General features: G+C 36.8%; 2 protein-coding genes across 3 annotated transcripts in view; one reads left to right on the forward strand and one right to left on the reverse strand.

The window, feature by feature from the left end:
• LOC149083458 (interleukin enhancer-binding factor 2 homolog) overlaps nt 1-20,775 on the reverse strand; it is an 80,962-nt gene that overhangs the window by 50,913 nt on the left and 9,274 nt on the right. For both annotated transcript variants that reach the window (XM_089233977.1, XM_089233976.1), the window contains exon 2: nt 11,649-11,777. In XM_089233977.1, coding sequence (XP_089090103.1) covers nt 11,649-11,750 — 102 coding nt within the window. In that variant the 5' untranslated portion in view covers nt 11,751-11,777. The remainder of the gene's footprint in view (nt 1-11,648; nt 11,778-20,775) is intronic.
• LOC149083459 (uncharacterized) lies at nt 15,851-19,533 on the forward strand. The gene is made up of 2 exons (XM_089235369.1): nt 15,851-16,149; nt 19,130-19,533. The coding sequence occupies exons 1-2, from the start codon at nt 15,943-15,945 to the stop codon at nt 19,469-19,471; spliced, it is 549 nt and encodes a 182-aa protein (XP_089091495.1). The 5' UTR covers nt 15,851-15,942; the 3' UTR covers nt 19,472-19,533.

The following is a 20,775-nucleotide window of genomic DNA, read 5'->3' on the forward strand; positions in this document are numbered from 1 at the left end:
AGACTTCCAAGTCAATCTCCGCCTATGGTTGACAGTAATCAGAGGAAGCTTCGCTCACTTACGGATCGAAAGGCTGAAATTATTTCGGCAAAAATTATGACACTTTTTTTATTAAGATATTGATTTCTCAAGTGCTCCAGAAAAAATACCTAGTACAAAAGTTTAATGACTTCCAACGACTCCAAATACGTCTACATACGATCACAGGATACATGCTACCATAAAAGCCGGGTTTTGATAGAAGTGGGTTGTTGCAATACCTTCTAGAGCAGAAGGACTTCTATTCTAGAAATAGGTATTGGTTGGTTGTTGGGGGGCCAGAGCGTGCAGACTGAGCTGAAGAAAAAAACCACGATCGGAAGTTCATTTTGAACTCTAGCTTTTATTCCATAAAAGTTGCAAGGAAAAAAAACAAGATCATTTACGATCATAAAAGAAATAAATAAATAAAACGGCCGACAAATAACAACCGGCAATCTCAGGGAGAAAAAAAACAATCCGACATAGACGCGGAAAAAAACCAGCCTACAGTACAAAGCCGAGCCCCCGTGAGGGTGAGAGCATGCCACCAGCGATTTACATATTGCGTCGGGCCGAGCGGTTCCACGTGCGCAGAGAATAAAAAGGGAAAAAACATTCCAACATAGGTTTTTGGCACCGCATGAACCGAACTGTATCATTTCGCATCGAAACGTTTTACATAATCACACTACGTTTGTGTATTCCAACCATGGCGCATCAGCTCACGGCCCTGCTATCAGCTACTCTGTCATCTGCATGCTCTGGTTTGAAAGGAAGCATCGAGCTCGATGAAGGGAAGTGAAAGAAAACAAAAATGAAGAGAAGATCGGTAAAATGAGTGGCGCACAACGCATTTGACTCCTCCAGAAACAGTCAGCCAATCACGCCCAACGTAAAACACTGCCGTGTGAGGCTTGTTGCGCTCTCTAGGAAAACAGTCGAACTTGTTTTCTTATTATTGGTGAGTGGACGGCGTGTCACGCTGGGCGATTCACTTTGCACGCGGCACAAAAAACCTGCTCCTATGAAAACCCGGCTTAATAATAATGGGGAAAAACTTGCTTTAAATCCAATTATCCAGGGTTATTGGCTGCTAAGGCTTTTCCCCTGTGCTTTGCACTTTTTTAAGGACGTCACTTACGAAGTAAAAAAAAAAAAAGTGGCGAAAACTATTTCGGAAAACACAAATTTTTCAAGGACTCTCACAGAATTCTTAAAAAAAAAATTCTTTTTCACTTACTCTTATTTATTTTCAAGGACTTTCAAGGCCTTGAAAATGAACTTTTTTTTTCAAGGACTTTTAAAGGTTTTCAAGGACCGTACGAACCATGTTTTATCAGTAAACAATGATAGGTCGCCTCGTCCACTTTTATACTCTCTGAATGCTCTTTTCTTTTCAAGATAGAGGTTACGCACACTATCCGTGAACCATAGAGGGTGTGATGTACAAACACACCTTTTTCGAACAAAGGGTATGACGTTGTGCAAAACAGAGGACAGTTTTGTACTAAATTCCTCCCATTGACTTACCACCCCTACTGATTCCAACCGGTCTTTGAAAACTAGCATTTTTTGATCGTCTAGCATTTTTTGTGCACGTAATAAATATTTCAAAAATGGATGCTGTGTTTTTTCTCTCTGTGAAGATCCCACATGAATTCAACCAACATTGTGAGGTCGCTTATGCCCTCAGCAGGGGTGGGAAGTGACTAAGTCCATTTCGGAGCAGCAAAAGTCAGGATTCGGAGCAGTTTTGGAGCAGCAAATTCAGGATTCGGAGCAGTTTTGGAGCAGCAAAATATAGGATTTGGAGCACATATTTACAATTTGGAGCAGCAAAATTTTAGCAAGAATATTTTCGTTAACCCTCAACCCTTTTCAAAATAAAACAACTGCACTGTCTTTTGTTATCAAACATTTTTTCATCAACTTGTTTTTTTGTTTTTGGTATTTCAGGATTTTGATACATTGTTTTGTTAGATTGGAAGCAGAGTTTAAGCTACGGCCGCATTTTGCGAAAAATGCGAAAGAAAAATTGTATAATGCAGAAAAAGTAATAGCCACTTCCGCAAAAATGCTTACAGGAGGTAGGCAACGAGTAGACATCTAACCATCAAATCATTACATTAGGGGTCATTCAAGTATTACGTCAGCATCGAGGGGGGGGGGGGTTTTGAAGGTTGCTTACGTGATCAACGACCCTTTTTTTTTTTGAAGATATGAAATATTCTAAGCTGCTAACTAAATTTTGCTGACAAGGGGTGGAGGGGGTCAGTGTTTTGCTGACAACAGGGGAGGGGTGGAAAAATGGCTAAAAATCTGCTGACGTAATACTTGAATGGCCCCTTAGCATCGTAGCATTTTGCTAAAGCCTTTCCTCCCACTTTCGTTTTTTGGCGAAAGGAATTTTTTATCCAGCTTAAACCCTGATTGGAAGAATTATGTAATTACATAGATTTATGTATTTTTGCTCAAATGAAGTATATATTTTATTTATGTTTATAGTTTGTGTAATTATCAAGGTATAATATTTGTTTAATTTGAGTTTGTTTGAAGAGATAATTAGTACATATACATTTTTAGAAAGTGCCATCAGTATATGTAAATTAGCAATTATGTGATCACTCATTATCCTCCAATCAGAGTAAGCCCAGGGGATTCTGGGAAAATTTCCCTTTTATATAGTAGATCCATATATCAGTAATTGTGTATTGGAGATGTAGGAGGTTCAGTAGAATATAGTCTGGCTATTTTTATTAGCATTTATTATCTTAATCTATTATCTGGCTTATTTTGTGCATGAAATTTTTCGCACCAGTCTATTTAAGATGATTTTTGCTTACTGAGAGCAACTATTTGCTGTCTGGAGAGAACAGCAGCCGTTCAAATGAGCTAAACATTTTGTAAAAGTTTTCAATTTTTCTATACTCTGAAAGAAATTGTTGCAAAATGGGAGAGAATTTCGGAAGAATCAACACGATGTTTTGCGATTCATCACTCATTATTTGACGAGATCGGTGATCTGACACATTATTTGGCGATCCGACACTCGTTATTTGGCGATATTGGCAATTTAACATTCGTTATTCGGCGACATTGGTGATTTAACACTCATTATTCTGCAAAGTTTCTGAATTATTAGCGCTCGGTAATTCCGCAGACATGCGGTTTTTACTCCCGGAATGAATTTTTTTTTTTCACAAAACATCGGGATTTGAAGCAATGACGGTCGACAGTGACGGTTTCTGCTGCTTCCAGTGGCGACTTTTTTTATATTTTTTGAGAACGGAAACTGACTAGCATTTGCGCTTTAAAGCTGAAAGACCACTACAAGCCATCTGCAGTTGCATGATCACGGTTATTATCGGGGTTCCACTTTCCATCGTCAGGGTTCATACAAAATTTTCAAAATGAAAAGTAAGGAGTTTTTAAGGACTTTTTAAGGAGTTTCAAACAGTTTTTAAGGAGTCATGGCAAACTTCATAACTTACAAGTTTTACAGCAAAAAAAAAAGGGGCGGGGCACATATGCAAATTTATTTTGAATTTGCAAACAAACTTTCCCTCTTCTCAAAAATATAGATGTAGAAGTGGTTCAAAAATTACAAGTTTTGATTTGTTACCCGACATCATAAGAATTCATAAAATAATCAATCCACGTACATGCTTTCTGTCATCACCAAAGTGTTCTAAAACCTTCAAGTGTTAGTCAAAAATATAACTCATAATAGCATCACATAAATTATAAAAATTCTAAAAGTGATATTCATTCCCCCTCCAATTACTCAAAATAAAAACCACAGCCAACAAAGATTTTTCTTACAAAATTATTTATATTTGCAGCAACTCTTCAGGGCTCATATAAAATTTTCAAAATGAAAAGTAAGGAGTTTTGAAGGTGTCATGGGGCCACACCCCCTCCGAAAAAAAAATTTCACCACTAGACAATAAAAGAAGCCCACAGAAAAACAAAAGAAGCCCGCATGTGAATTGATTTTCATTTAATTTCTTTTTCAATGTTTCCAAGACTTCAACTTTCAGAATAAAGGGTATGATGGGTAGCAATTTCAGCTGAAAAGAAAGAGATATGCCGTGACTGTACGCACGAGTAACAAGCGACAAGAGAACACAAATTTGAACAGTAACAGAGCATGATGATCAAGATTAGGTATTGAGAAGTGTAGTAAGAAAGAAGAGAGAGAGTTGCGGTAGTATATAGTATTAAAATGATTTAAAGAAATCGGAAGTGATGTAATGAGTTTGCAATAAATTTTGTTTTTATCTTGCTTGAGCTGTGGCCACTTCTGCCAGAGAGAGATACAAATACAACGCCACAACAGGCAAAATGTCCAACGAGGTGGCTAAGAAAAAGATGCCCATAAAAATATGGATGTCATATTTCAAAAATACAGCAACCCAATTAAAAATGCAATGATCTGCGGCATAATCACGGATCACTTATATGACGCGCGGCACAGGGCCAGAGCATTTGGATCCGCTAAGTATTTGAAGATCATTAGAGTAGCTCTGTAGGGGACTCAATAGGGAGAATGTTAGTTCAGGTGCCCACAAACTAGTGAAAACAGGGTTCATACAAAATTTTCAAAATGAAAAGTAAGGAGTTTTTAAGGACTTTTTAAGGAGTTTCAAGCAGTTTTTAAGGAGTCATGGCAAACTTCATAACTTGCAAGTTTTACAGCAAAAAAAGGGGTGGGGCACATATGCAAATTTATTTTTAATTTGCAAACAAACTTTCCCTCTTCTCAAAAATATAGATGTAGAAGTGGTTCAAAAATTACAAGTTTTGATTTGTTACCCAGCATCATAAGAATTCATAAAATAATCAATCCACAAAGATACTTTCTGTCGTCACCAAAGTGTTCTAAAACCTTCAAGTATTAGTCAAAAATATAACTCATTACAGCATCACATAAATTATAAAAATTCTAAAAGTGATATTCATTCCCCCTCCAATTATTCAAAATAAAAACCACAGCCGACAAAGATTTTTCTTACAAAATTATTTATATTTGCAGCAACCCTAGGCACACACACACACTTCCAGCACAACTTCCTAGATAGTAAATTGCCCATAGATGGTAATAGACCTGAGTTGTGCTTGGTTTGAAAGAAAGAAAGCCCCCCCCCCCCGGAAATCACTCACTCAAACAATCTGGGAATGTGCCGCGGGCCGCTCAATTTAAGTAAGAATTTGCCAGGAGCCACTTAATTCATCTGTAAGTGTACCGGCGCCACTTGAGGCAGGCCACATTTAAGCCATGTGTTGAGCACATGTATGCTTTAAAATAAGGGGCTGTTCAAGTATTACGTCAGCAAATTTTTGACTCACCCCTCTTGTCAGAAAAAGTCAGCAAAACTCTCACCCTCCCTCTGTCAGCGCTCTGCCCCCTTCCTCCTAACGCTTATTGGTGGAATCTGAATCAGGGGCTTCCCCCCAGATGATCAAAAATTTATTTTTTTAAATCCACAAAATATTTTTTAAAAGAATTGTAAAAATATTTTTTACAATTTCGAAACAAAACAAGTTATATATGGTATTATAATCAATTTTTGTTAATTTCAATGCTATTTGAAGGCTAAGAACCCAAAATTGCTCAAGAAATTCATTGTGACCCTACCTCTCTAAGCCCTTGGTAACCCTTGACCCGCGGTAAACATTCGGCCTGTGCGGACCAAATGTGGCCCTGGCGTTATGTGGTTTGTCCCTAAATCTATTTTTGTAACAATGAACTAAGTGACACATTTACAGATCGCTTAAGTGACTCGTGGCACAATTCCACACCATTTAAGCGATCTGTGGCACATTAAGCGATCCCTTGAGTGACATGTGACAAAGTTTTAGAGCATTGGTCCTGCCACCAGTGCGGTTCTACATCACTCATGTTATCTGCGGCACATTCCCAGATTACTTAAGTGATCTGCGGCATAATCACGGATCACTTATATGACGTGCGGCACAGCTCCAGAGCATTTGGATCCGCTAAGTATTTAAAGATCACGAGAGTGGCTCTATAGGGGACTCAATAGGGAGAATGTTAGTTCAGGTGCCCACAAACTAGTGAAAAGTTTTACTCGTTTTTCGTGCACCGAGTAAGACGCCATTAAGAATATTTCATATTTTTTATAAAGGGTAAGAATCATCCAACCCCCCCCCCCCCGTCATCAAATCGAAAATCCACCATCCATGCTGACGTAATACTTGAATGACCCCTAACATAAAGATACCCGAAAGTTATTTTCTGAAGGTTAAAAAAAAGTGGGTTTAGCTATAGCGGCTGGTCGGTCCCCCCCCCCCGCCCCTCCTGTAAAACCAGACGTGGCTCGGGCTGTCACTTTTAAAAGCCGGGTTTTACTAGCGGGTTTTCTATGCCACGTGCAACGTGAATCACCCAGCGCAACACGCCGTCTATTCATCAATATGAAAAGCAGTACGACTGTTTTCCTACAGAGCACAATACGGCTGACGACAGCGCTTTACGTTGGGCGTGATTGGCAGACTGCTTCTGGGGAGTTAAGCGTGGTGTGCCGCGAGTTTCAGCGACCTTCCCTTCATTTTCGTGTTGTGTTTCTTCCCTTTAAACCGGAGCATGCAGCCGATAGAGTAGATGACGCCAGGGTCATACACTATATAGCCATCCTGAGCCGATGCGCCACGCTTGGAAAACGCAAATGCGTAACCTCGTTATGTAACTCATTTCTGCCGACACGAAATGATCCAGTTAGGTTCACGCGGCGCAAAAAGCCTACTCCTAGGAAAACCTGGCTTCAGGGATGAACGCTCGTTACGGGATCCCAGGAGAGAGAAACCCATTGTCTCTCATAGAATCTCTTGTGTGTGGATAGAGCCTGTTCCTCTTTTTTTTGCCTTTTTATTTACGGCAACCAATCTGCGAAACAAATTCACTTTCTCCACTGGACTTCAGTTTTTAGCAATTTAAGGTGCGGCGGCGAAAAGATACGCTTGTTGTCGTCCCTTACTCCAGTGGAACTGAATTTTTTTTCCTTTCTTCTTTTTCAGTAGCGAGTTGTAATGTGAATAAAACACATAAAACACGTCAAAAAAACTGCGGAAAGCAGTGACATTTTGCGGTTCCTCGGAATTTTTGTAGTGAGATATTGGCTGTAAGCAAATGGGAAAAAGGGATAAAATAGGAATAGCAGGAGAGAATTGCGGTTAAAAAAAAAAGACGATTGCGGTGAAAGTAGGAAAAATAGGAAAGGTGCGAGGTCTGCACTCAGTATACTGCGTAATATAGGAGGTTCGAGACATCGTTTCGCCGCATAAGTAAAAACTTAAAAAAACTTTCTCACCACTGGGCATGGGGGAATTTTCAACCACTGGTTCAGCGGAGTGATGTCGTTCTACGAACCATCAATTTCCAATGCTGACCAGTTTGCGACATAGGCAGGAAAACACGTCAAAAAATCACATTTTTAAAAGCAAAAGCATATAATCGTATTAATTTACTAAATACGACAAAATCGTAACGGTTGGCAGGTACGCACAACCATTGGATGTTCCAATCCCATACCCTGCTTTCACATTTCCTATTACAAAGGGAGAGAGCGTATTTTTTTCTCTTTTCTTCCTCTTTATATTCGGGGGAAGCTTCCTCTTATTTTTCTAGGCAATGCTATTCATCACCATGGGGAATGCCTATTCTAAGAAAGATCATCCTTTCAGAGGGGGAAAAAAAAGACTTTTTCAGGCATGGCTGCAAAAAGTAAGGAGTTATAAGGGCCCTTCCAGAGGGAAATGAAAAGTTAGGAGTTTTTAAGGAGTTTGTAAGGATGTGCGAACCCTGGAAAAGTTTTACTCGTTTTTCGCGCACCGAGTAAGGCGCCATTAAGAATATTTCATATTTTTTATAAAGGGTGGTTGATGACGTAAGAATCATCCAATCCCCCCCCCCCTCCACGTCATCAAGTCAGCAAATCGAAAATCCCCCATCCATGCTGACGTAATACTTGAATGACCCCTAACATAAAGATACCCGAAAGTTATTTTCAGAAGGTTAAGGTTAAAAGGTTAAAAAAAGTGGGTTCAGCTATAGCGGCTGATCGGCTCGTCCTCCCCCCTCCCCTCCTGTAAAACTAGACGTGGCTCGGGCTGTCACTTTTAAAAGCCGGGTTTTACTAGCAGGTTTTCTATGCCACGCGCAACGTGAATCACCCAGCGCTACACGCCGTCTATTCATCAATATGAAAAGCAGTACGACTGTTTTCCTATAGAGCGCAATACGGCTCACGACAGCGCTTTACATCGGGCGTGATTGGCAAACTGCTTCTAGTGAGTTAAGCGTCGTGTGCCGCGCGTTTCAGAGATCTTCCCTTCATTTTCGTGTTGTGTCTCTTCCCTTTAAACCGGAGCATGCAGCCGATAGAGTAGATGATGCCAGGGTCATATACTATATAGCCATCCTGAGCCGATGCGCCACGCTTGGAAAACGCAAATGCGTAACGCCATTATGTAACTCATTTCTGCCGACACGAAATGATCCAGTTAGGTTCACGCGGCGCAAAAAGCCTACTCCTAGGAAAACCTGGCTTCAGGGATGAACGCTAGTTACGAGATCCCAGGAGAGATAAACCCATTCTCTCTCGTGGATAGAGCCTGTACCTCTTTTTTTTTTTTTTTTTTTGCCTTTTTATTTACGGCAACCAATCTGCGAAACAGATTCGCTTTCCCCACTGGACTTCAGTTTTTAGCATTTTAAGGCGCGGCAGCGAAAAGATACGCTTGTCGTCGCCCCTTACTCGAAATTTTTTTTCCTTTCTTTTTCAGTAGCGAGTTGTAATGTGAATAAAACACGTAAAAAAAACTGCGGAAAGCAGTGACATTTTGCGGTTTCTCGGAATTTTCGTAGTGAGATATTGGCTGTAAGCAAATAGGAAGGAGGGATAAAATAGGAACAGTAGGAGAGAATTGTGGTAAAAAAGAAGACGATTGCGGCGAAAGTAGGAAAATAGTAGGATAAATAGGAAAGCTGCGAGGTCTGCACTCAGTATACTGCGTAATATAGGAGGTTCGAGACATCGTTTCGCCACATAAGTAAAAACTTTCTCACCACTGGGCATGGGGGAATTTTCGGCTACTGGTTCAGCGGAGTGATGTCGTTCTATGGACCATCGATTTCCAACGCTGACCAGTTTGCGACATAGGCAGGAAAACACGTCAAAACTAGCGATTCGGTAAAAAATCACATTTTTAGAAGCAAAAGCGTATAATCGTATTAATTTACTAAATACGACAAAATCGTAACGGTTGGCAGGTATGCACAACCATTGGATGTTCCAATCCCATCCCCTGCTTTCACATTTCCTATTATAAAGGGAGAGCGCGTTTTTTTAAAATCTTTTCTTCCTCTTTATATTGGGGGGAAGCTTCCTCTTATTTTTTTAGGCAATGCTATTCATCACCGTGGGGAACGCCTATTCTAAAAAAGATCATCCCTTCAGAGAAAGAAAAAAAAAGACTTTTTCAGGCGTGGCTGCAAAAAGTAAGGAGTTATAAGGGCCCTTCCAGAGGGAAATGAAAAGTAAGGAGTTTTTAAGGAGTTTGTAAGGATGTGCGAACCCTGATCGTGAAACCCCGATATATTAAATGAGGCGATAGTTTAAGGGGCAGTGGAATAAAACACGCTCTTCTCGGAAAGAATCGTTTCGCGGCAAGCGGGAACAAAAATTTTTTGCCGTCCTTTCCGATATTCCGGACATAATGAAGGAAAATTCACTATTTGGCGCAATATGTTAATTTTGGCTCAGTGCGGCGCAATTGGCGCAGAGTTCCCACTCCTGCCTCAGTAGATCATGAATATTCAATGCAATCCATCCCTGCATATGCCCTTGTGGATCGTATACATGGATGTCTGGAAACCCTTGGCCCAATAAATGTTTTTGCCGCATCGGAGTTCCTTCAGCACCTACAACGAAACTTTCCAAAACAAGCTCTACAGGAGTGACTGCACATGTTGAAAAGGCGTCCTGCGAATGCAAAACTATTGAACACACTATCGATCAATATTAAGCCGCGTGCACAACAGCCGCAAAATGCGAGGAATATCAATAATGGGTTCAAAACAGAGCACAAGAGCCAAATAATGGTGAATGGAGTGAGGTGTAAGTGATCAAGTAGTTTTTCCCCCATCAGCTCAACAATTGGCACCCACTGTCAGAATCGACGCGCATCGCCAGACAGGAATGTGCATCAGAAGAAAATGGCATCTAAATAGAATGTGCACGAATGAGCCAATTTCTTTACTGATTGTATTACCGAGAGCAGACAAAACACATCTGTGCTGGTAAAATAAAAAACTAAAAGAAACGTTTCGTATATACAAGAGCAGAAACCAAAGGTACATAGTCCGGCCGATTTTCCAATTCTGACAGTCAATGCTCCATTCACCCGTGCAGGGAAGCACAGTAGGGAGCTGACAGGGTTCTAGCCCAGGGACCCGAGATAATTCTCGATTTGTTTTTTCACACTATCAATTCACTATACAGGGGACAGTGTAGAATGTGGCCAAGGCCCGTCGAAAATCTCAGCTTAGGTACTTACTGCAGGATGTGGTTTTCGACCATTGGAATCCTGTGGCAAGGTTGATTTATTTTTCATGGTTGGCCATGCAAACAATTAATGGGAAATAAATGGGTAAAAATGAAACAATAAACCACTCATGGCCCGGTTTGACTGATGTCAGAGCCCGGCGGTTGAGTTTACCCTCTTACTCCAGTAAGAGAAATCACGATGGCCATGACTAGACCAACCCAGAACCCTTCTGAGGGACAGATTTCACATATTCCTTTTCCTATTCACAGTTTTCAAAGTCTGATATTAGATGCTTGTATTTTCCCATACATATACTCATGAACTCAACTGGATTGTATCAACACGAGCTTTAGAGTAGACTAAAGCTGGTGTTGGTTCTGTATATACAGGAAAATAAAAATATCATCTCTCATCTTCCCGTAGATTCTCATTTGTACAATTTTGAAGCTATTCATCTTAGCCTTCAGTTTGTCTTTCTTAAAAGCATTCTTTGGTGTTTTAAAAAAACTTCTTTAAATTTTTGGCAGAAGCTGGAATGAAACAATCAAAAAAACCTATAGGAAATCATGTTTGACTAATGAAGTAATTCTGGAACAAATCATCTTCATTAGCTGAGGTATCACTGTAATATTAAAATACAATAGGCCTATATCATCGTTAAATTTGATCGCCACCATCATGGGAAAAAAATCTTTTGGTGTTACCAATTTTTTTATATTTAAATAATAAATTAATATTAAATAAAATTAAAATAATTAAAATTCAATATCAATTATTTGAAATTACCAATAACTTTATTTTCAATTAAAAACTGCAATTTTATTAATAATTTTGATGAATTTTAAGAAAATTGATATTCAGCCTCCAAATATTCCGTAAAATCAGTATTCGTCCCATCACTAATATTAATCTTTCAATATTATTAATGAATATATGGGTATCTCGTTCTTCTGTATTTTTTGGTGAATCAAAGCATAGAGGAATCTCTTACAGGTTAAAAAATTGTTCATGAGTAAAAACGTGGATACACCTTTGGAAAAAAAATCCACACAACTTACTACGTGAATATCAAACGGCACTCGTGGGATGAATAATTTTGGTTTGTAAGGCCCAGCACGACCGCCTTGAGGTCTTCGTCCTCGTTGTCCACCTCCTCTCATTTTTGATGACAATATGAAATCGAAGATCTAAAAACATAGAACATTTTGGAGTATTTAAAATGGTGTTCAAATATTTGTACAAATTTGGATGCATGTGGGTACAGAATTATTTAAATACTCAAACATGCCAATCACTATTTTATCTCTTGCGACCAGGGCTTGATTAAACAAATAATATCTAAAGATATAAGGGCGAGAATCCAATCATCTCTTGAATGTAAAAATTGAACAATAATCTATACTCTTTTTTTTTAAAATAATGGGAAAGAAATAGTAATCTATTTTACATCATGAAATATAATTCGGGGTGTTGTAGCCCGGTCAATAAGATACTCGCCTAAGGTACCAAAGAATGTTTAGAGGTGTCGCGAGTTCGATACCCGGTTCGTCCTTGTCAGAAAACTTTCCTGACACAAGGGTACAACAAAAAAAACTGAACTTGACCGCAGCAAAAAATTGCTACCACAAGGAGTCTCCCATCGAGGGATTATCGCACCAACCTCTCGATGAGTATAAAAAAAAGCCTGCCGTTCAGAATCAGCAATAAATTGTAGGTCCCAGTTAATTAGCCCTCGTGTGCAGAAAATGATGATGATTTTGCATGGAATTTTTTTAATTATTTGCCAAACACCCTACGAAGGTCCTTCATACCCTCCAAAACACCATATGGAGGTCCATCAATAGGATGTACGTACATACATCTATCCCTCCGTGTCTTTCTGAGATAAAGGAGATACAACAACTTTAACTGCCTTTTGTCCATACGCAATAATTTTATACAATAAAACCTGACAACAACGGCCACTGATGGGAAAATGAAAATGTAGCCGCTATTGGGAAATGGCAGTTATTGGGAATGAAATTTTATTTCTGAAAGAAAAAAAAAACCACTATAAAATTTGCTATCTATATAAAACGTAAAATTATGAGCCGTTCTGTAATTCATTACGATAACTATATTTTTTAATTGACTAAATACTTTAATAACTTTTAAATTAAATTAAAAACTTTAAGTTTTTCTTTTCAAATTTTTAAAATTATTCAAAAAATAAAAATATTTAAAACCATTTTAAATATTTTTTTTACTTTTTAAATTTTTAATCTATTTTTTTTAAACTTTTAAAACTAAATACTTTTATTAAACAACGTTATTCACATACAGCGTTCACTCCAGGGTTGTAAAAAACCCAGCCCGGGCTGGTTTTTTTAGGCAAAATGGGGAAAATTGAATTTTCTTTTTCCACAACCACAAAATATCTAATTTAAACATGTGTACATCTTACATTATGCCTAAATATATATTTTTAGTGCATGTTAAACTATGTATTTGATTAATAAAATAAGAGAATAATTGTTCACTTACAGCCCAGGTGGGATTTTTGGGCAAAATAGGAGGAAAATTGAATTTTCCTTTTCCACAACTTCAAAATATGTAACTTAAACATGTATGTACAACAGGGTGGGTTGAAAAAAAAAAAAGAAGTTTTATTTTCAAATTGCTATAGTGCGGAAAAGTTGCCTCTTTTAATAAGAAAAAAACAACATAAAAAATTTTAAGATCAGTTGATATCTTCCAGTCGTGCACAGTACTTGAAGATTATGAAGATTTGAACGACCCCTTAGAGAGTGTAGATCCCACTTACACAACCCTAGCAATAAAATTTGATCCAAAGGAATCACCATTTTCTGAAACATGCTTTTTTACTGGTGTGATTGCTGCTAACAAATGGTGGGAAAGTATTTCACCTGTTAGTGACATTTCGAAGGAGTTATGCAGACTAAAGGCCCCTTTATACGTACGCTCTTGCGCGCGCGATAGCTGTAAACAAGTTCAGAACCGCCTTCAAGAGTGCGCGTGTAAAGACGAAAAAAGTGTGGGGGTAGAAACGCGCGCAGGAACGAGACATTTCAACGTTCAATCGCGAACTCAAAATCGTACGTCTAAACGCAAAGCAGCTTACAGGCAAAAACGTGGCGAATCCCTCGCTCCCGTGACATCTTCTTTCGTTATCGCTCTTTTAAAAGAAGAGAGAGAAAACAATATTACTAATGTTTTTTTAGCGATATATTCGCTGAAAATATTCACTTCCATTTTTATTTTTCAGAGTATGTGACGATGTTTTTTTTTCTTTTTTGTACGTAATACCTTCTTTTACAGATGATAAATTTATTGAAAGTTACGCTTTAGATTATCGTAATAATTAATTTTTAAAGTTTGATTTGGCCCTTTTATACTCACCTTACGTTATTATTATTACATTTAATAGAGAAGACGTTTGTTAAATTAAAAGTAATTTTACTCGAACGCGGATTGTTTACACAAACATCTTTCTTTTAGTTTTTCTTCAACATCTCAGTCAGTAACTCATTAAAAACGAATGTATTTATAAAAAAAATTTGCTTTTATTTATTAATATATAAATAATTATATAAGTAATTATTTTAAATTATAGTACAGAATTGATATATTAAGTAGCAGAACTTTCTTTGACAGGAAAAGTTTCAATACGGAAAATAAATATTTTTAAACAAGAGAGAGCATCTTAAACAGGAGCCTATTAGTAATTTTTAACTCTTCATCAACTGACAGAACTTTGTAAAGTACTAGGTTTGATAATTTATTATGAACTACCGATATGATAATTTTAACGTGTACAAGGATTTCCTTTTTGCCAAAAGTTGGGTCTCGAAAACAAGGATTTCTAATGCGTGGATAGTATTATAGATACATTTTTCTTTTTTCAAATTTTAAACCTAAAAAAAAAATCAAGGTGTTTCCTTACAAACGTTAAAATATAGCAATTGTATCAAAAACAGTGTTTCCTTTTTTAAATCTTTATTTAGAACTAAAATGACAATAATTGTTATAAACAATGATGTTCCATAAGCGCCAAGGATCTGAAGGCTGGGCCCCCCAATAAATTTTCTTCAATAATTAATGAGCATGCAATGCACCGATCATTCCCCATCCTGCGGGCGGGCTTGAGTCCCGTATGTATGGGGCGAACAGCGCTTATCAGCTCCCTGAATGTTTTCATCATGTCAGCGCCTGGTCATTTTCTTTTTTCTTTCATAATGTGGTAGATAAAGGGTTAAGCGTATCTATTGTGATATTGAAATTATTCATGAATTAAAAAAATAGGGGGCGGTCTCTTCATATTAAATCATTTGTATGCGTAATGTGGATCGTAGATTCATAGTTGTTGATCCTCCGATAAACACGATGTGAGGTTGGTAATGGGCGCATAAGATGACTTTATTCTGTTTTATCTCTTTTGCATAATGCGATATCCATATACAGTGGATCCGGCTCAGTACAACTAATTTTCGTGTTACCAACGCTTGGAGATTTTCTTGCTCATTACGTTTTGTTCATGATGGTTTTCTGAATAACCTTATAAGCGGAATCAACTCACTTTGTTACTTTTTGTTAAATTTTATATGATCAACGAAAAAAAGAAACCCCTCCATTAGGACTTTAAAAACTAACCCGTTTTTTTTTCTGGAGGAGTTCATAAAGCACGCTTCAAGTGATGTCGGTATTCTGCAGAGGGATTTAGTAAGTCCAGTGAAAGGTCGTCCTTTTGTCGGCAGATACTGTTGTACTTCACAATACGTGTTTGGGTTTTTTCCGTCGGTTATTCATTTCTCTACCTTTTTCTTTCCCTCAGCCTCTTTGGTGCTTCAAAGAACACTACCTGTCTAGGCGACTCAGAACTTTAACACCCCCCGTCTAGGCGACTGAAAAATTGTAACACCCTCTGTCTGGTGCCACAAAAATGTAACACCATCGTTTTTGCATACCCCCCCCCCCCCCCCCCAGTATCCAGAATGCAGATTGCCAGCTTCATATATGTAAAAGTTCTTGTCTGTTAAGCACACACTTTTTGGTGAGGAAAGAGGTATGGCTGATTCGCGTTGCTGGAGCAAAGAATTTTTAACGGACTTCATTAATCTGTATAAGGAGTTTCCATGTTTGTGGAAAATAAAAAGTAAAGAGTACAGCAATAAATACATCAAAAATGAAGCTTACGATAAGTTAGTATGCTTTTGAAAGCAATCGTTCCCGGAAGCTGATCGGGACTTCGTTACAAAAAAAATTCAAAGTTTAAGGGGATCCTTCAGAAAGGAACTGAAAAAAATTTCTGACAGCCAGCGGAGTGGGTCAGCGGCTGACCAAGTATATGTGCCAATGTTGTGGTACTTCGAGCTTCTGCTGTTTACGACAGACCAGGAAATACCGACTGCTAGTGTGTCGAATATGGATATTATCATTCCTGGTGGAGAGATTGACGGCAACAGCAGTGAACTGGAAGATAGTCAAATCCATTCTTCATGGACCAGTACACCTATCGAAGGCCAGCAGAATGACCATGAGGAGGAAATTCAACATGAGCAGGTTAGAATATATTTTCAGTACATGACAATTATGTTTAATGTGCAATATTCCAAACGCATAAGTTTAATCTTCACACAGGAAGATTTTGAAGATATATTTTCATGCATTTTGAATGAAACATTGTATGTACTGAATAATTGAAATGCACAGTATTTTCAGTGGCATTCTGCAAGTGCATAATTTGAATGCAAAATATTCTCAAAGTAATATTCTACAGATGTATAATTTGAATGCAAAATGTTTTCAAAGTAACATTCTGCAAGTGCATAATTTGAATGCAAACTATTTTTAAAGTGGCATTCTGCAAGTGCATAATTTGACTGCAAAATATTTTTGAAGTCATATTCTTCAAGTTCATAATTTGAATGCAAAATATTCTCAAAGTAATATTCTACAGATGTATAATTTGAATGCAAAATGTTTTCAAAGTAACATTCTGCAAGTGCATAATTGGAATGCAAAATATTTTTAAAGTGACATTCTGCAGGTGCATAATTTACATGCAAAATATTTTTAAAGTGACATTCTGCAAGTGCATAATTTGACTGCAAAATATTTTTGAAATGATATTCTGCAAGTTCATAATTTGAATGCAAAATATTTTTGAAGTGATATCTTCAAGTTCATAATTTGAATGCAAAATATTCTCAAAGTAATATTCTACAGATGTATAATTTGAATGCAAAATGTTTTCAAAGTAACATTCTGCAAGTGCATAATTTGAATGCAAACTATTTTTAAAGTGGCATTCTGCAAGTGCATAATTTGAATGCAAAATATTTTCAAAGTAATATTCTGCAAGTGCATAATTTGTATGTAAAATATTTTCAATGTAATATTCTGCAGGTACATAATTTGAATGCAAACTATTTTTAAAGTGGCATTCTGCAAGTGCATAATTTGACTGCAAAATATTCTCAAAGTAATATTCTACAGATGTATAATTTGAATGCAAAATGTTTTCAAAGTAACATTCTGCAAGTGCATAATTTGAATGCAAACTATTTTTAAAGTGGCATTCTGCAAGTGCATAATTTGAATGCAAAATATTTTTAAAGTGGCATTCTGCAAGTGCATAATTTGACTGCAAAATATTTTTGTCATATTCTTCAAGTTCATAATTTGAATGCAAAATATTCTCAAAGTAATATTCTACAGATGTATAATTTGAATGCAAAATGTTTTCAAAGTAACATTCTGCAAGTGCATAATTGGAATGCAAAATATTTTTAAAGTGACATTCTGCAGGTGCATAATTTACATGCAAAATATTTTTAAAGTGACATTCTGCAAGTGCATAATTTGACTGCAAAATATTTTTGAAATGATATTCTGCAAGTTCATAATTTGAATGCAAAATATTTTTGAAGTGATATCTTCAAGTTCATAATTTGAATGCAAAATATTCTCAAAGTAATATTCTACAGATGTATAATTTGAATGCAAAATGTTTTCAAAGTAACATTCTGCAAGTGCATAATTTGAATGCAAACTATTTTTAAAGTGGCATTCTGCAAGTGCATAATTTGAATGCAAAATATTTTCAAAGTAATATTCTGCAAGTGCATAATTTGTATGTAAAATATTTTCAATGTAATATTCTGCAGGTACATAATTTGAATGCAAACTATTTTTAAAGTGGCATTCTGCAAGTGCATAATTTGAATGCAAAATATTTTCGAAGTAATATTCTGCAAGTGCATAATTTGTATGTAAAATATTTTCAATGTAATATTCTGCAGGTGCATAATTTACACGCAAAACTATTTCAGAGTAATAATCTCAAGGTGCATAATTTAATTGTACAGCATTTTCAAGGTAATTATAGTTTGTTGGTTCAAAATAAACGGTATGTTCAAGGCGTCAAAGAGAAATACACATGTTTCAGGTTTAATATTTAAATACATGGCTTTTATTAAGTCGTAATATTTATAATAAATGGAAATTTTATGCTTTCCCTGCTTTCACCATAGCATCCTGCCATGACACTTTTCCTTTTGTCATGCAATAATTTTTGTACGCCTCTCTATTCTGTTTTGCTTTGAGAGTTGTATTTCTCAGTACGACTGGTTGCAAATCAGTTAGTGGTGAAGTGTCTTTGCGCCAGTCTCCTTGATGCATTGTTTGATTTTCCACATCCTCTCTGTCATAAGTTGTTGCACAAATGTAGTCAGTGTTTCTTTTCCTTAAGAAATTGTGCAACGTACAAATGGCAAGTATTACGTAATTTATATTATCAGCCTTCATATTTATAGGTGATTGGAGAATTCTAAATCGTGATGAAATTATGCCAAAAGCATTTTCAACCACATTTCTAGCACGTGACAGCCTATAGTTGAAAACTCTTTTGGCAGGATCCAACTCTCGCTGGGAATACGGTTTCAAAAAATTTTCCCCCAAAGAAAAGGCTTCATCCCCCAAAAACACGAAATTTAAATTTTCGACGTTTTTGTCACATGGTGGTAATTGCAATTGCCCTGCTTTCAGTGATCGGCTGAACTCAGTGTAATCAAACACTCCTCCATCAGATACTCTTCCATTTTTGCCGACATCAACGAATATGAATTCATAATTTGCATTCACCAGTGCCATCAAGATAATACTATGGAAGTTTTTGTAATTAAAATACAATGATCCTGAATGTGGTGGTGGTACGATTCGTATATGTTTTCCATCTAAGGCACCGCCACAGTTTATAAAGTTCCACTTGCTTCGAAAACCATCAGCTATCTCTGACCATTCTTTTTCACTGGTAGGCATCTGAAGAAAAATGACAAAACAATCAAATATAATAAACACCTAAACTTCAATTAAAAAAACACCATTTCTCTAAATAGGTCTAATTAATAATTTTTTATCCTGTGTAATCACTTTTTTCTTAAAATAACAACAGTAGAGATACCTTATTTTTTTCACTATCAAGTGATTTAAATTCTCAATACCATCTTATTTTAAGGGGAGAAACAATTAACTTTTTCAGGTCCAGCAAATACAAAAACGAAAAAAAAAGAATGAAGTTGGGGATGCTGCCATAGATTTCATGAAGTTGTGCACAAATGTGTTGTCCGATGAGGCTAAAGACAAAATTGACATTGATGAACACGAAGCTTTTGGCATAATGGTTGCCAAAAAGTTGAGACGGATGGATCCTCTTCAAGCTATATACGCAGAATCCGTAATAAATTCGGCACTGAGGAGAGGACTATTAAATACTTTGGACCAAACCAGTGATGTTTGCAGTCACAAATGCAATCTCTATATCACTCCTGCACATTTTGCATCTGCCTCTGCTGAACCTCAAGATGATAATACATTTTTATAAATATTTGATTTTTTTTCTTTGCATTGTTATTTTTTTAAACTACGCCAAAAAATTTTTTCTCTAATAACATACCCAATACATTTAAATAAACCAAGAATATTTTTCCAGTTTTCCTTATTTTTATTTATGCTGTAACAAAAATTGTGTTCATGGCTATGTATTATGATTGGATTTTAATTTCTTTTTTCTTCACATTAGGATTTCTTTTTTTTACCATTTAGTCTGTTAATAATATGAAACAAGAGAAATTATATAATCTTGTGTGACTAAAGTTTATTACCATAAAGGGCATTATGACAGTACACTATATTTTACGATCACTTTATTAATTTATGTCACTTTATTATATCACTATATGTTATTGTTTACATGCGTTAAGCCAAATGCTTGTCTCATATAGGATGGTCATATACAGAAAAAATCACTATCGGTTCTGGCACAAGGTAGTGGAACATATAAAAGTAGATATAATGAGAACTTTTTTTTTAATCGTAATTAAATTTTTTTACATTTTAAAAAAGAAATTACCATATTTAAAAAAAAATTCTGAATGCACTTGACCAAAATTTTATGAATTCAAATTCATTTACTTAAAAATTTCCTCATTAAAATTATTAAATGCACAAACATTTTAGAGACTCACCTTCATGTACTCCGTTCGCAGAACATCAAAAATCGCTTTGCACACCTCGGGTATGATGATACTCAGCGATGGAGCAGAAATGCCGGTGCAAAATTTTAAATTTTCGTAGGAACGGCCCGTTGCAAGAAATGTTAATGTAGCTGCTAAACGTTGTTCAGCCGAGATGCTGCTTCGCATCACTGTGTCCAATTTGGTAATTTTTTCTCTGATTAAACCCAACAACTCATCAAAAGATGCACTACTCATCCGTAAATAATTCCGGAAATCCTCAGGATAGCTCAGCTTGAGTTCATTGAGCAGTTCCATGTGATTGTACTTTTTCCGGTATTCTTTCATCCACATTCGGCGTTCCGATTTTATATTTATATAATTACTATTTGAAATAGCTGCCATGCTTAATCCTGCAGCAGCGACAACGCATTTTTTAAATCTATTTTTTTCTCGAGCTCTAAACATGTCGACTTCTTCGTTTTCAAACAAGGGAAAAACTTTGGTCAGGAACGTGGAACGTTGTGCTTCCCCGAAAGTCCACACGCCACGCAAAAGCGTATGAATTTCGCCACACGCTTCCCTTTACACACACAATTCTGAACGGGGCCTTCTTTCGTGCAGGAGAGAGCGCGCGCAAGAATGTGTCCGTTTTTAACAACACGCTCTTGAA

The sequence above is a fragment of the Pholcus phalangioides genome, unplaced genomic scaffold (assembly GCF_987345545.1).
Source record: "Pholcus phalangioides strain wild (caught in Gottingen) unplaced genomic scaffold, Ppha-v1.0 ptg000008l_1, whole genome shotgun sequence".
NCBI lineage: Eukaryota > Metazoa > Arthropoda > Arachnida > Araneae > Pholcidae > Pholcus > Pholcus phalangioides.

Excerpts from the sequence above, each read along its gene's own strand:
- LOC149083459 (XM_089235369.1), top strand. The coding sequence starts at position 15,943 with ATGTTGTGGTACTTCGAGCTTCTGCTGTTTACGACAGACCAGGAAATA. Across the intron at positions 16,150-19,129 it reads AGGAAATTCAACATGAGCAG|GTCCAGCAAATACAAAAACG; the intron begins GTTAGAATATAT and ends TAACTTTTTCAG.